The sequence below is a fragment of the Dromiciops gliroides genome, chromosome 1 (assembly GCF_019393635.1).
Source record: "Dromiciops gliroides isolate mDroGli1 chromosome 1, mDroGli1.pri, whole genome shotgun sequence".
Taxonomy (NCBI): Eukaryota; Metazoa; Chordata; class Mammalia; order Microbiotheria; family Microbiotheriidae; genus Dromiciops; species Dromiciops gliroides.
The window spans coordinates 748,567,884-748,583,304 of record NC_057861.1 but is presented as its reverse complement, the minus strand read 5'-3'; the positions used below and the strand labels follow the sequence as shown (position 1 = coordinate 748,583,304).

Below are 15,421 nucleotides of genomic sequence, written 5' to 3'. Positions count from 1 at the left end.
TGCTCTTGAAACTTGAAGGCTTCAGATGTGTGTGCCAGAAAGGATGGGGGTGCCCTTGATAGAAACAGAGAAGTTTGGAGAAGGAGGATGTTGGGGGTGAATGAGCTGTCTTGGCCACACTGAACTGGAGACACCCAAGGGTCTACCACCACTTACTAAAATAATGTTCTCTTGTCTTCCAGTTCCCAGATATTTTGGTCACTGCTATTCTTCCCCTCCCCCCACCCCCAGTTATTTCTGCTACTAGGAGTTGGAAATTCTCTCTAAAGAAGAATGAAAAGATGGAAAACCCTTTTGGCTCCCTGGAGACAAACAACTTCCGTCCTTTCACTCCTGAATCTCTGGCTGCCATCGAAAGACTGATTGCAGAGGAGAAGCATCAGACCAAGGAGAAGGAGAAGGAACATGAGGAGGAGGGAGAGAAAGAGTCAGAGGCCAAGGCTGAGAAGCCCCGACCCCAACTGGACCTAAAAGCCTGTAATCAGCTGCCCAAGTTCTATGGCGAGCTTCCCCCAGAACTGGTGGGGGAGCCATTGGAGGACTTGGACCCCTTTTACAGAAATCACAGGGTAAGAACCCAGGTGCTAGAGCCTGACTTAGGAGGTAATTTTGTGCTTGGACTGATCCTGCCTACCCCTTGGACTGGGGGATTCAAGGGTCTGGCCACAGGCTCTTGGGTCCCCATTGTAAAGACTTTTAAGGACATTTTTAAAGGATATTTTTGGGGGGCAATGAGGATTAAATGACTTGCCCAGGGTCACACAGCTAGTAAGTGTCAAGAGTCTGAGGCCAGATTTGAAATTCAGATCCTCCTGAATCCAGGGTTGGTGCTTTATCCACTGTGCCACCTAGCTGTGCCCCATTATAAAGACTTTTGACCCCCTTTCCTGTGACCCAAAGCTTTTGTGGTAGAAGTAACATATCACTCAGTCTTCAAAAGCCACACAAAAGCCAATCCAGGAGCACTGTTTCCTCTTTATATTACTTATGGAGAATTCTGTAGCTCGTTTTGCTAACTAACCTCCAGGAATTAAACACAAATTAGTTGGGTTAGAGCTTTGGCCCAGGGTCTCCCCAGGCCATTCCTGCAACCCTGAGGGCTTGGCCTCAACAATCAAAGGTCCAAGTCACGAAAGAGATGAAGACAGTCAGGGCCTTCTATGTTATATAACTCACCCTGTCACTCTCTCTTTGGCTTTGGTCTTCACCTTCCTGGGATGTTCGATCTGTGGATGGAGATAGGAGGGAGGAACTCATGCTATGTCTCTGCGTGCACCTTTCTAAGGGGGCATGAGCAAAAGTTTTGTGCTGTAACCCTGTCGGTTTTCATTCATTAAGATGGACCTAGGCGGAACAGAGTCAGTCAATGACAGAGGGTTCCTACCTCCTGAGACACTGGCTATGTAGGGTACCCTTGGTGAATCAGATACAGGACATCTTTTTTGTTTTGGTTTTTTGCTGGGCAATGAGGGTTAAGTGACTTGCCCAGGGTCACAAACTAGTAAGTGTCAAGTGTCTGAGGCCGGATTTGAACTCAGGTACTCCTGAATCCAGGGTCGGTGCTTTATCTACTGCACCACCTAGCTGCCCCCACAGAATATCTTTTGATGCTAGTGATAAGTTCTTGCTGCCAGTTGGATGAGGTGAGAACTCAGCCAGGGTAGGGGCAGTGGTAAAGGATTAGAGGGACCAGAGAGGAAGAAAAGGTAGCATGGATGGCTTTCAGGAACACAACTCACACCGGAACACTGATTGTCCTCTGAGCCTGGACATTCTTAATTTCATAACTGAACCAAAGGATAGTTCTGAGGCTGGGCCTGAGAATAGAGAAGCTCAATTTCAACCTATGCTGGACTTTTCACTTTTCATTTTCTATTTTGACCCATGACTTTATCATTGTTGAGACCTATTATTTCATCAGAGTGGTAGTATCCCAGAATGGAAACTGCATCCACAAATGCAGATCAGCACCTGGTCTTAGAGGGTTGCCTAGGGGTGCTGAGAAGTGACTTGTCTAGGGTCTCACAGCCATTGTGTGTCAGAGGCAAGGCTTTAATGCAGGTCTTTCTGACTCCAAGACCAGCCTTCTATCTTTGATGCTACATTGTCTGGGAACCGCTTCACCTCATTGAAACCCTTGATTTCAGGGATTTCTGGTCTAAATATATAATGCTCATAGTCCACCACTGGGGTCTTTGGGAGTAGCGTGGGGATGTGGCACCTTCCCAGCTGGCCACTGTAAGGGGCCAGACTTCCCTGGGGAAGAAGGTCTGGTTATCCTTCACTTTGGCTGTCAGCACTGGGATGGGTAAATCGGTGAATAAGTTCTCTAGCTTCATGGGTCTGCTTGGTTACTTAGATTTGATTTTGTACTTTGTTTTAACAGACATTTATAGTCCTGAACAAAGGGCGGACAATCTTTCGGTTCAGTGCGACCCGGGCTTTAGGGCTACTCAGCCCTTTCCATCCCATCAGGAGAACAGCCATCAAAATATCAGTCCATTCATATCCTTTCTGCTGACTATTTCTTTCCTCAAAAGGAAGTCAAGTGTGTCTGGGTCTTGGTGCCACATGTGTCTCTGCATCCTCTTGAGACAGAATATTGAGCCTGACTCAAACACAAAACAATCCTGCAATGTTTTTAAAAGGGAAGATTCAAAAGGGGAGAGATGCTGATTCCGCTGATCTGCAGAAAAGGGAGTTGCCATATTAGAAATTCTCCATGCTAATGAAATCTGGGGTGCAATCTAAAAAACCAAACCCCAGATGAAAACAACAGTCCCTTTAACAATAATAACTAGTATTTATAAAGCACCTACTATGTGCCAGGCACTGCAATAAGTGCTTTACATCTATTAGCCCATTTGATCCTCAAAACCCCTGTGGCAGATGGGGCCTATTATTATACCAATTTTAAAGATGAGAAAATGGAAGCAGACAGAGGCTAGTTGACTTGCCTAGGGTCCTATAGTTAGTAAGTATCAGAGGCTGGATTTGAACTCAGGTGTTTCTGACTTTGGGCCCAGTGCACTGAGACCCCTAATTGCCTCTGAGCCTTCAAAAATAAGTACCTGTGTTTTGTTTTTTAGTTTAGTTGTTTTTTTGGGGTGAGGCAATTGAGGTTAAGTGACTTACCCAGGGTCACACAGCTACTGAGTGTCAAGTGTCTGAGGCCGGATTTGAACTCAGGTCCTCCTGACTCTAGGGCTAGTGCTCTATACGCTGCACCACCTAGCTGCCCCTAAGTTCCTGTGTTTAATAGTAGGCACTCACCTAGTTTGCAAGGATAATTATTCACAAAGGAAGCTCCCAAATGGCACAATGGGGTGAGTTCTCCCCCCTCCCCACCCACTTCTCTGGCTTTCCAAAACAGCTTTAGGCCAGTGTCCTGATACAAATTCTGCCTTAGTTTGGTGGGGGGAATGATCAAATACAAAAACCAAATGGTCACTTGATGTTCCGAGGGCATTAAATCCTCTTACACTTAACTCCTCTCTAGTTACTTGGTTTGTGGGTTTCTCAGAGCACTTGAAGAGCATATTCGCTTGGTGTCATTCTAGTTTTCTGAACCTCAGCACCTCTATCTATAAAATGGGGATAATAATGTGACATGATGTGGCTCATGTGAGAACCTACCATAAATCCCTTTGCAAATGTGAAAGTGCTATCTAGACATATGTCATGATTATTGTTATTCTTTATTTCTCCACATCAGTCAAACGGCCTTGAGAAACTCTTCCTCTTGTTTTTTTCTTTGAGTGTCTTTTTCCTGACTGCAGAATGAGGACACTCTGAAATCCAGTCCAGTCTCCTTGGAGTGCGGGCATGCTGAGGAAGGCTGGCTTTCTGGCCAAACGAGTGTCTAGTGATGGGAATTTCAGGCAGCATGTCTAAGGGAAGGCTTCCCAGCTTTCCCTGCCCCCCAACAGGAGCCCATTAGAGCTGACCACTGGATTGGAAACAAGTCCCTTTGAAGAAGAGCCTCCAGGGAGTGGGCTTCATGGCGGCTGCTAAGATCATGCTTTCTCCTTAACTAACCTTCCTCACCCTGTTCAGTTTCTTCATCATGATGACGATCATCGTCAACTGTGTGTTCATGACCAAGACTGACACTCCACCTGTTGTTGAGTAAGTCATTTCCCCTCATCCCGTGGCAGCAGCTTTTGTTTCCCTCTCGTCTCCCCTCCCCCATCCTTTACCTTCCCCCACCCACTTCTCTATTTGATATTCTTCAGCTTTGCTGGTTTCTTGTCAATAATATAAATGGAGATTCTGGAAGACCTGGGTTCAAGGCCTTCCTCTGACACTCATTCACTGTGTGAACAGTGATGTTACATGAAGAACCTTTCTTAGACTCCATTTTTTTCTTGAGAGTAATGATTATCTTTGGATGGTGGGTCAAGGTCTAGACTTGTGAGTTCATCTGTGTAGGAAACTCCCAGTGAGGGGACTCTCTACCAGTGAAAAGCAGTACCCACTATGTAGTTACAGTCTTAGGGACATGCTCATGGTAATAGAGCCAGTATAAGTCAAAGGCAAGACTTGTATAAAGTGCTTTGCAAACCTGCCTTTCACCATTATAATTGACTATAGAATTGATAGAATGTTTGTAAAAGTATTTCCTTTTCTCTTAGTTAGATCCAATTTTGCTTTTTCTTTGTCTGAGATCACGATTGCAACCTGTTCTTTATTTTTACTTCACCTGAAGCATAGTATATTCTGCTCCAGCCTTTTATCTTTACTCTGTGTGTGTCTCTGCTTCAAATGTATTTCTTGTAAACAACATATTGTAGAATTCTGTTTTTAATCCATTCTGCTATACACTTCCAGTTTATGGGAGAGTTTATCTCATTTGTGATCAGTTATATGCCTACCTGTATAGTTCATTCCATCTGATTTTCCCCTTGTTTATACTTTTCTTTTTCTCTCCTTTCACCCTGTCCCTCCTCACTAGTGTTTTGCTTCTGACCACTGCCTCCTTCAATCTGCCTTCCCTTCTATCAGCTTCTACCCATTTTCTTTTCCTCTTCCCCATCTACTTCCTTGTAGGGTAAAGATAGAGATCTATACCCAACTGAGTGTGTATGTTATTATTTCTTTGAGCCAAATCTGATGAGAATAAGAGTCAAACAATGCCCACCCCCTTCCTTCTTTCCCTCTACCATAATAAGTCTTTTGTACCTCTTCATGTGATATAATTTAACCTATTCTGTCTCCCCCTTTCCCCTCCTCCCAGCACAATTCCTTTTTACCCCTTAATTTTTTTTATATCATCCCATAAAAACCAACTTATAACCATACCTTCTGTCTATGTATACTGTTCCTAATTGCCCTAATAGAGATACAGTTCTTAAGAGTTATAAGTATCACCTTCCCGTGTAGTTATGTAACCTTAGTTTAACCTTATTGAATAACATTTTTCTTTATTGTTTATCTTTTTATACTTCCTTTGAGTCTTGTATTTGAATATTGAATTTTCTGTTCAGCTCTGGTCTTTTCATCAGGAAAGTTTGAAAGTCTCCTGTTTCATTGAATGTCCATTTCCCCCCCTGAAAGAGTATGCTCAATTTTGCCAGGTAGTTGATTCATGGTTTTAATCCAAGCTCCTTTGTCTTCTGGAATATCATGTCTTCTGGAATATCATATTCTAAGCCTTTTGGCCCTTTAATGTAGAAGCTACTTACTACCTCAGGGAGAGGGCAGGGGAGGAAGGGAAAGAGGGATAAAATTTGGAGCTCAAAACTTTAAATAAAAATGTTTATTATTTGACGTAGAAGCTGTTAAATACTGTGCAATCCTCACAATGGCTTCTTGATATTTAAATAGTTTCTTTCTGGCTGTTTAAAGTATTTTCTCCTTGATCTGAAATTTTCATTTTGAGAACTCTTTCAGGAGGTGATCTGTGGATTCTTTCAATTAGTATTTTACCTTCTAGTTTTAGGATATCAAGGCAGTTTTCCTTGATAATTTCTTGAAAGAAACTGTCCAGGCTCTTTTTTTTTTATCATAGCTTTTAGATAGTCCTATAATTCTTTTTTGAAATATGTTATTCTTATTCTCGTAAAATTTTTTTTAAAGTAATAAACATTTTTATTTATAGTTTTGAGTTCCAATTTTTGTCCCTCCTTACCTTCCTCCCCTGTCCCCTCCATGAGGCAGTAAGTAATTAGATATGGGTTTTATATATATATATATATATATGTATATGTTTATGTAAAACATTGCCATATTAGTCATTTTGTAGAAGAAAAATTGAATAAAAGGACAAAAAGAAAGAAAGTGAAAAATAGCATGCTTCAGTCTGTGTTCCATCAATATCGGTTCTTTCTTTGGAGGTGAAAAGTATGTTTCACCAATACTGCTTTGGGATTGTCATTCACAGTTTTTCATCAAACAGTATTGCTATCTCTGTGCACAAAGTTCTCTTGGTTCTGCTCACTTCACTATACATCAGTTCATACATGTCTTTCCAGGCCTTTCTGAAATCATTCAGCTTGTCATTTTATTTTTGGTGGGGCAATGAGGGTTAAGTGACTTGCCCAAGGTCACACAGCTAGTGTCAAGTGTCTGAAGTTGGATTTGAACTCAGGTCCTTTTGAATCCAGGGCCAGTGCTTTCTCCACTGTACAACCTAGCTGCACCATATCTTGTCATTTCTCGTAGCACAATAATATTCCATAACCATCATAGACCACAGCTTGTTTAGCCATTTCCTGTTTGATGGGCATTCTATTGATTTCTAGGTGTTAGTCACCACAAAAGGAGCTGCTATAAAAAGTTTTATATAAATAGGTCTTTTTCTCTTTTTGGGGCTGTCTTTGGGATATAAACCCAGCAGTGGTATTGCTGGATAAAAGGGTATGAACAGTTCTATAGCCCTTTGGACCTAGTTCCAAACTGCTCTCCAGAATGGTTGGATCTTTTCACAACTCCGCCTACAGTGGATTAACATCCAAGTTTTCCCACATTCCCTCCAACATCCAATATTGTATCTTTTTGTTTGATTTGCCACTCTGATAGGTGTGAGGTGATACCTCAGAGTTGTTTTAATTTGCATTTCTCTGATCAATATTGTTCTAGAGCATCTTTTCTATGATTATAAATAGCTTTGATTTCTTTGTCTGAAAACTGCCTGTTCATATCCTTTGTCCGTTTATCAGTGAGGGGTGAAGGCTTTTGCAGGTGGAGAGGAAACAAGATGAAATTTTGAAGAGCCATGGTGGTGTGCTTGAAAAATCATTTTATTTGGGATCACAGGACCTCACTTTAAGTTCTGGACCTTCCACACATATGGTCTTAGGTCATTCAGCTTCTCTGTCCATTTCTAAGAGCAGAGGACCAGGCAAGATCATCTCTAAGGCTCTTCTATCTCTATACCTGATCATCTTCAAACCAGAAGAGTGAGGGAAAGGGCGGAGACAAGCCCAGGCTGACCCTGGAGCACTTCCTAGAGGAGGGAATGCCTAGGGCCACTTTCATCTCTTATTGAGTTTTCATCAGAAATTTAAAAGCAAGACCTACTTGAACAAAACTTATTTATATTAGCTCTTTTTGTGGTGGCAAAGAATTGGAAGTTGAGGGGATGTCCATCAGTTGGGAAATGCTTAAATAAGCTGTGGTAGATGATTGTGCTATAAGAAATGGCAAGCTGTATCATTTCAGAAAAAAAACAACATGAAAAGACATATATGAACTGGTGCAAGGTAAAGCGAGCAGAACCAGGAGCATACTGTACACTGTAACAGGAATATTATAAAGATGACTTGCTGGGAAAGACTTAGCTCCTCTGATCAAGAAAGTAATCTAAGTGTTCCAAAGGACCCATGACAAAAGATGCTATCCACCTCTAGAAGAGAACTGGATGAACTGTGAATGTAGAGTGAAGCATACTTTTTTTAAAACTTTCTTTATCTTTGTTTTATTTTGTTCGTGCTTTCTTTTGTAACATGGCTAACATGGAAAAATAAAAATAATGGTCCATAAGGAACTCAGGTATTTGCTGTGTGATTTTACCTTGGCCCTTACTGTATGATTTCCACCACAAGTGTTGGAGTAGATGAGCACTGAACACCTTGCATGAATTCTAAGGGAGTTCTCACCTCCGAAAATGAAGGACCAGCCCCTGTCATTAAGCACCGCCCTCCCCTCCTCCACTCCTCCCTTCCTCTCTCCCTCCCTCCTTCCCTCCCTCCCAGGAGGTGTGAATCCTCCTGCAAAGGAGGTAAGAAATAAGCTTTGGAACTGATTCCAGTCATTCTACCTGTAGAGGACTCCAGAACCAAAAGGCTTCCCATCTCTTCCTCCTTCCCATGGACAGAGTTGCAGGATTCCAAATGGAGGAAGGAGAGAGGGCCATACAATCCAGAAACAACTGTTTTGAGTCCCCGGAGGACTCGTCTGTGGCTTCTTGAAGCTCTGAGGAGATCAAAAATAAGGAGGAGAAACAGGCTCATGGAGCTCCTCAGGGAGTCAGCCCATCTACAGTCACAGAGCTCTGGTCACACTTTAGGCATGGAAAGGCTCTTTATTTCCTCCAACTCTTTGAGACCCAGAAGATACCATTTGGTGGCAGGAGGTCAGAAAGAGGCTAATAAAGAAGAAGAAGCAGAAGTGACAGTGTCTCCCAAAACCCGACCTGGAGGAACTCCAGATAGTGAGACCCCCGGCCCCCAGGAATGCCTGACAGATGGGGAGACCAAAATGATAGCTCCAGTGGCCCCCAGCCTGGCCCTCAGTCGGCTGCCTGTTCCCAGGATGCTCCCTCAGAGGAGGTGGCCCTATGACGCTATGGCTCTGCCAGGCTTTGATATGATTTACTGGGGGTCTCTCCACAGGGCAGAGGGTTTGATTTTGGATTCCCACTAAAAGAAAAACCACCAGAAGAGCAGGAGGAGAATGAGGCGGAGGAGGAGACAATCCAAACAGGCCACTCCTTGCTGAAGGATGAAAGCTTCCTGATGGGAAGATGACATAATCTGGGATAACAGAGACATCCAAAGGCCCTCTCCTGATCCCCAGAAGGTAGCCCAGGTGGGGTAGATTCCCTCTAAGAAGGCCAGATGGAGGCCCCTTGCTGTGAGCTCAGAAACAGCAGCAGCAGTTGCTGGATCTCATTCACTTCCTCACCACCCAGACAAAATACATCTGCTGAAGGAAACTATTCCATTGTCTTCTCTAGAAGAAAATCTTATGAAGGAGTGCAAATGAGAGAGAAGATCTGGCAAATGGCACTGGCTGAAGAGGTAGGTGGCAATCAAACTTTGTTCAAAATCTGCTGAGGATCAACATAATGAGGATCATAAAACAGGGAGATGTATGCTCAGCTAAGGTATTCATCAGTGATCCCATAAAAAGTCCAAGCTGAAGAGGCAGGTTTCTCCAAACACTTCAATCCACAGAGGACATTGTGCTGTTTGCAGGAAACTCCACAATGCCACAAAGCCTCCCCAATTAAACCCCCGGATGTTGGAAAGACATCAGCCTAACCATCCTCAGCAGAAAAACCAAGTGAATTAAAAACACATGCTGCCCATATTAGTGATAAGCCCTACGGATGGAAAGTGAGATGGGCTCTGAATTGGACAGGAAGAAAAGTCTGAATTGCATTTGGGAAATTGTTCAGGACTTTTAACAATCCCATGGTGCTCTCCAGTGAGAAAACCTCTCTTTCTCTCTCTCTGTCTCTCCTCTCTCTGTCTCTCAGGTAATAAACAATTTTATTTATAGTTTTGGGTTCCAATTGTTGTCTCTCCTTTATTCCCTCCTCTCTCCCCTCTCCAAGGCAGCAGATGATTACATATAGGTTATACATGTATGATTATGTCAAGCGTTGCCATATTTGTCATTTTTCTACAAGAAAACTTGATTTAAAAAAATGAAAGGAAATGGAAAAAAAGAAGATCAGATGGCTCATAACAAGTGGCCATGACCTTTCTAGATCTGGTGGGTCCCTTTTTGTCCCTGAGAATAAAGACCTTATCTATAGCCAGTGGGAGGACAACATTATTTGTGATGCCCAAGCCATCCATAAGTTACTCTATTTATCCTCCAGCTTCAACTATTGACCCGGATGATGAGAACCTCATGCCGTTTGATATCAAGGAGCCTCAAGAAGTAGATTCTCCAGCCCCCAGACTACTGTCCCAGAAGCAGCTTTCAGAGAAGAACTAAGGCATGTCAAGATGTGGCAGCATGGGAGTGACCTCCAGCCCAACTGAAAGCCAAGAACCCATGGAGCCTGTCCAGTGATGAATTTTCCTTCCCCCAGCAGCATGGCCTCCATGTTTCCTTTAGGATCTCTATAGTCCAGAATTCCATTCTAGCACTGAAGCTACACTCCAGCCTCTTCCCTACCCACATAGGAATTGAGCAGCTCTCTCTGTTTCATCGACCACCAGTCAAGTGACTGGGCAGAGAGCCCCACCCTGTCCATAGTTTGCCTTTTCACATCCAGAAGAAAGCCCAGGAAAGGGAGCAGGCACTGCAGGTTTCAGGGGGAGGTTATGTGTTTTTTATGAAGACAATCCAGGACCTGAGTGGGCAGGATGGAGTGAGGAGAATCCATCCTTCTTGAACCATGTTGGAATGGCTTCCCAGATCCAGAACAATTACAGAAGGAAAACTGGAAAGGGCCCTGGGCCTCCTGCCTCCCATTGTGGGAACCCTGCATTCCATTCATCCTCACCCTTCCTAGGGCAACTCCATCCTGGACAGTTCTTACATGCTTTGGAGAACAAGCATTTCTAGGCTCCCATCTACCCCCATCAGATGGCAGACACAGACTTCCTGTGGGCTACTTACTGAGGGAAGTGAAAGATATCTTTACTGTGGGGCAGCAGTGCCCTCTGGTTAAAGTTCCTGCCCCCAACTCAAAAATGGCAAGGAAGTACATCCATGAATTCCTCCAGGTGTTTATAGACAGTTTTAGAAGAGCCCTCACAGGCCTCAGAGGATTCACATGGAGGAAATGCGAAGGACCTTCCCCAGACTTGCTGAGAGCAGCATTCTAAGGAGGCTCACTAAGTGTTCAGATTTCCATTGGACAGGGGTCCATTTTAATTGGTGGGTGCTGAAGGCTGGATTCCACCTATCAATCGAAGAAGAGCTGAGGGCCATGATGACCCCAGAAAAATGTTGTGCTTTGTATAGCATGATGGCTGCCCAGCCTCTAGGGCTGGGGCTAGAGGCCTCATGGCTGGCCTGCTGTGCCACTGGCCTAGGACCATGATGAGCCAGGACTATGGGGCCTTGATGGTTGATCTGTGCTATGGTTAAGAGTTTCTCTCTCACTTGCCCAGACACCACCTGTGTTGGGCTGTGCTCCCCAAGTAAGACAGACCTTTCCTGGAGTCCTTCTTAGTTTTCTTGGGCTGGGAAATTTGTTTCACCCTGTCTTTTTTTGGTCACTCCAGAATTCATTTAGAGGTTTGATTTAATGTTGCTCAAGGGAAACCAGAGAGAACTCAGGCAGCTTCCTAGCTTTTTCTCCACCATCTTAGCTTCACCCCCTTTGGAAACTCTTAAGTTAGAAATAAAAGAAGAATAAAGCGAACAAACAAAAGAAGAAAAACAAAAAGAAATATAAGAAAATTAACATTTAAAATACTCAGAGTAAACCAAAAGAAGCACTAATTATGTGACAGTCACTATGCTAAGTAATGAGAGTACAAAGGGAAAAAATTGCATATGTGTGTGTGTGTGTGTGTGTGTGTGTGTAGCCTGCTCTTAGAGAGCTTACATTCTACTAGACTTGTATAACTGGGCATGGAAATTAATATAATAACTCCCATTTCTAGCAGGTTGAGGTTTGCAAAGTGTTTTTCTCTCAACACTCAACATGAAGTAGACAACATAAGTATTACTGGCCTTATTTCTTTTTGTTTGTTTGTTTGTTTTTGTTTTGTTTGTTTTTACAAGGCAATTGGGGTTAAGTGACTTGCCAAGGGTCACACAGCTAGTAAGTGTTAAGTGTCTGAGGCTGGATTTGAACTCAGGTCCTCCCGAATCCAGGGCCAGTGCTCTATCCACTGTACCCACCTAGCTGCCCCTGTCCTTATTTCAAAGATGAGGAAAAATAAGTCTTTAAAATTCAAACCATAAAGCCAGTGAGAATCTGAGGCAGGGATTTGACCTTGAGTCTCCTGATTCCAGGTCCAGTGTGTTAACCACTACACCATGTTATCTCTCTAAGAGCTTAGTCATGGTTTTTCAGGTAATAACTGCAATAAAACAAATAGTCAATAAAAACAACAAATAAAATAAATAGTCTAAGCAGAAATTTTATGACATTTAAACAGTCACTGTCCCAAAGGCAGCTACCCTGCTGCTGATGTAGCTGGTGTTCAGGAGAAAGGACGAGAAGCCTCCTTATCAAATTCTGGGGCTTCAAAGATCATGTTGAGCATCTCTGAGGGGGAATGAAATTGTAGCTTACAGTGGCTAGCTCAGCCTAGCTAGTGAGGCCCCCAAGGATGGAGTTCTCTCTTAATATTCCTAATGAGATTCTTAAGATTCTCTTCTGGCAAAGAAGCCACTTTATATCTCTATCCCTCTCTCACTCCCCCTCCCCACTGCTCCCCCGCCATGGCTTGCTCAGTAGACTTGCCAGTTAGTAATTGTTTTCACCTAGGTACTTTGTATGTTTCCTAAACAATATTCTATAGCTGACTATATCTTTACATTTACACAAATGTATAACTTTTTTTTTTCAGTGAGGCAATTGGGGTTAAGTGACTTGCCTAGGGTCACACAGCTAGTAAGTGTTAAGTGTCTGAGGCTGGATTTGAACTCAGGTCCTACTGACTCCAGGGCCAGTGCTCTATCCACTGTGCCACCTAGCTGCCCCTCTGTATGTTTCCTTATGGAAGAAACCAGAGCCACAACTGAGGTGGAGTAATAAGGGCTTTGGCCCCAATCACAAAAATTTAACACATGCATTCTCTCTAGAAGTTTAGAAATAACTTGAGTTTAGCAATGATTAAGGAAGAATAAAGGAAGGAACTAGACCTATGATTTCATTGGTATGGAGAACTCTTGGATGAGGAAATTCCTTCTATTAATGCAGGTTGGCACATTCTTTTGAACTTATACTTGTAGAGAATTGCTTAGGAACAATGAAAAGTTCTTTGCCCAGAGTCACAAAGCCGGTAGGTATCAGAGGTAAATCTGAATCCAGATCTTCTGGTCTCTAAGGTTGGCTCTCTATTTATTATGCTCTGACACCTGAGAATCATCAGTTAAAACAGGAAGATATATCTTCTCACGACAGGGGGCCCTTGGTAGGAAGGAGAGAGAGAATTTTGAACTCAGAATTTATTTCAAAATGTTAATTTTTAAAAAAAAGGTAATTGGAAAATATTTAATGAAATACAATTTTATATATGTATGTATGTGTATATATATATTACATATGTGTGTAAAAACAAGAAGCCAGATGTTCCCATCTATAAGCTGCTTACTCCCCCTACTACTTTATTGAATCTCCTTCTCCTTCTTCTCCTTCTCTTTCTCCTTCTCCTTCTCCTTCTCCCTTCTCCCTTCTCCTTTCTCCTTTCTCCCTTCTCCCTTCTCCCTTCTCCCTTCTCCCTTCTCCCTTCTCCCTTCTCCCTTCTCCCTTCTCCCTTCTCCCTTCTCCCTTCTCCCTTCTCCCTTCTCCCTTCTCCCTTCTCCCTTCTCCCTTCTCCCTTCTTCTCTACTACCACTACTACTACTTCTATTTCCTCTTTCACTTCCTCTTCCTCTTCTTCTTCCTCTCCTTCTCCTCTTCATCATTAAACAGAAGCTCCTTGAGGGCAAGGGCTATTTCATTTTTGTTTTATCCCTAGTGCCTAACACAGTGCCTGACTACATTACATTACATATATTTGCTAAATCCTTATTAAATAAATCATTAGCAAATATTTACTGAGCTCTTAATATTATTTTACATTTAGGATTTGAGTATCTGGGGTCTTTTCTCAGGGTTGCACCCATATGCATTAAGGAAATTCATCTATAGTTTTCTCTGTTTTTGCTCTTCCCAGCTTAGGTATCAAAAACCATATTTGTGGGGCAGCTAGGTGGCTCAATAGATAAAGCACAGGCCCTAGATTCAGGAGTACCTGAGTTCAAATCTGACCTCAGACACTTGACACTTACTAGCTGTGTGACCTTGGGCAAGTCACTTAACCCTCATTTCCCCACCAAAAAACCCCCACAAAAACCCCACCAAAAACATATCTGTGTCATAAAAAAAATTTGGTAGGACTCCTACTTTATCTATTTTTCAAATAGTTTATATAGTATTTAGATTAATTATTCCTTAAATGTTTGTTTATGATGGTTAAAAGTAATTGTTCAAAATGTTTATAATTTATAAATGTTTATAAATCCATTTAGTCCTGGGGATTTTTTTTCCTTAGGAAGCTCATTGATGGCTTGTCCAATTTCTTTTTCTAAGATTGATTTAAGTATTCTCTTTTCTCTTCTGTTAATCTGGGTAGTTTATATTTTTACAAATATTCATCTGGTATATAATTGGACAAAATAGTTCCTAACAATTGCTTTAATTTCATCTTCATTGGTGGTGCTTTCACCCTTTAAATTTTTGCTATTGGTAATTTGGCTTTTGTCTTTCTTTTTTTAAAAAATAAAATTAACCGGTGGGTTGTTATTGTATTGTTTTCCCCTGTAAAACCAACTCCTAGTTTTATTTATTAGTTTAATTTTTTTAACTTTCAATTTTATTAATCTCTCCTTTGGTTTTCAGGATTTTCAATTTGGTGTTTAATTGGGGATTCTCAATTTGTTCTTTTCTAGTTTTCTTTTTTTAGTGGCATGCCCAATTAATTTATCTGCTCTTTCTCTCTTTTATTGATATATACATTTAGAAATATAAAATTTCCCCTAAGTACTGGTTTGACTGAATCCCACAAATTCTCATATGTTGCCTTATTGTTAATGAAGTTAACAATTCACAACTCCTCTTTAATGAAGTTATTAATTGATTCAATAATTTGTTCTTTGACCCATTCATTCTTTAAGATTATATTATTTATTTTCTAATTAATTTTCAGTCTATGCTTCCACCATCCTTTATTGAATGTACTTTTTATTGCACTATGGTCTGAAAAGGATGGTTTAATATTTCTGCTTTTCTACATTTGCTTATGAAGTTTTTATGCTCTAATACATAGTCATTTTTTTGTAAAGTTGCCATGTATCACTGAGAAATTGGAATACTCCTTTCTATTCCCATTCAGTTTTCTCCAGAGTTCTATCAAATCTAATTTTTCTAAGATTCTAATAATCTCCTTAACTTCCTTCTTATTTTGTGGTTAGCTTTAGCTCTGAAAGGGGAAAGTTGTAGTTCCCCACTAGTATACTTTTATTGCCTATTTCCTCCTGTAATTTGTTTAGCTTTACTTGGAAGAATTTGGATGTT

The 15,421-nt window shown here is 41.8% G+C and overlaps 1 protein-coding gene across 1 annotated transcript in view; it reads left to right on the top strand.

Annotated features, from left to right (window-relative positions):
- Positions 1-281: 281 nt before the first annotated feature.
- The window catches only part of LOC122753969 (sodium channel protein type 10 subunit alpha-like), a 52,962-nt gene continuing 37,822 nt past the window's right edge, over positions 282-15,421 (top strand). The window contains exons 1-3 of the mRNA XM_044001866.1: positions 282-569; positions 2,387-2,505; positions 4,048-4,128. Coding sequence (XP_043857801.1) covers positions 282-569; positions 2,387-2,505; positions 4,048-4,128 — 488 coding nt within the window. The remainder of the gene's footprint in view (positions 570-2,386; positions 2,506-4,047; positions 4,129-15,421) is intronic.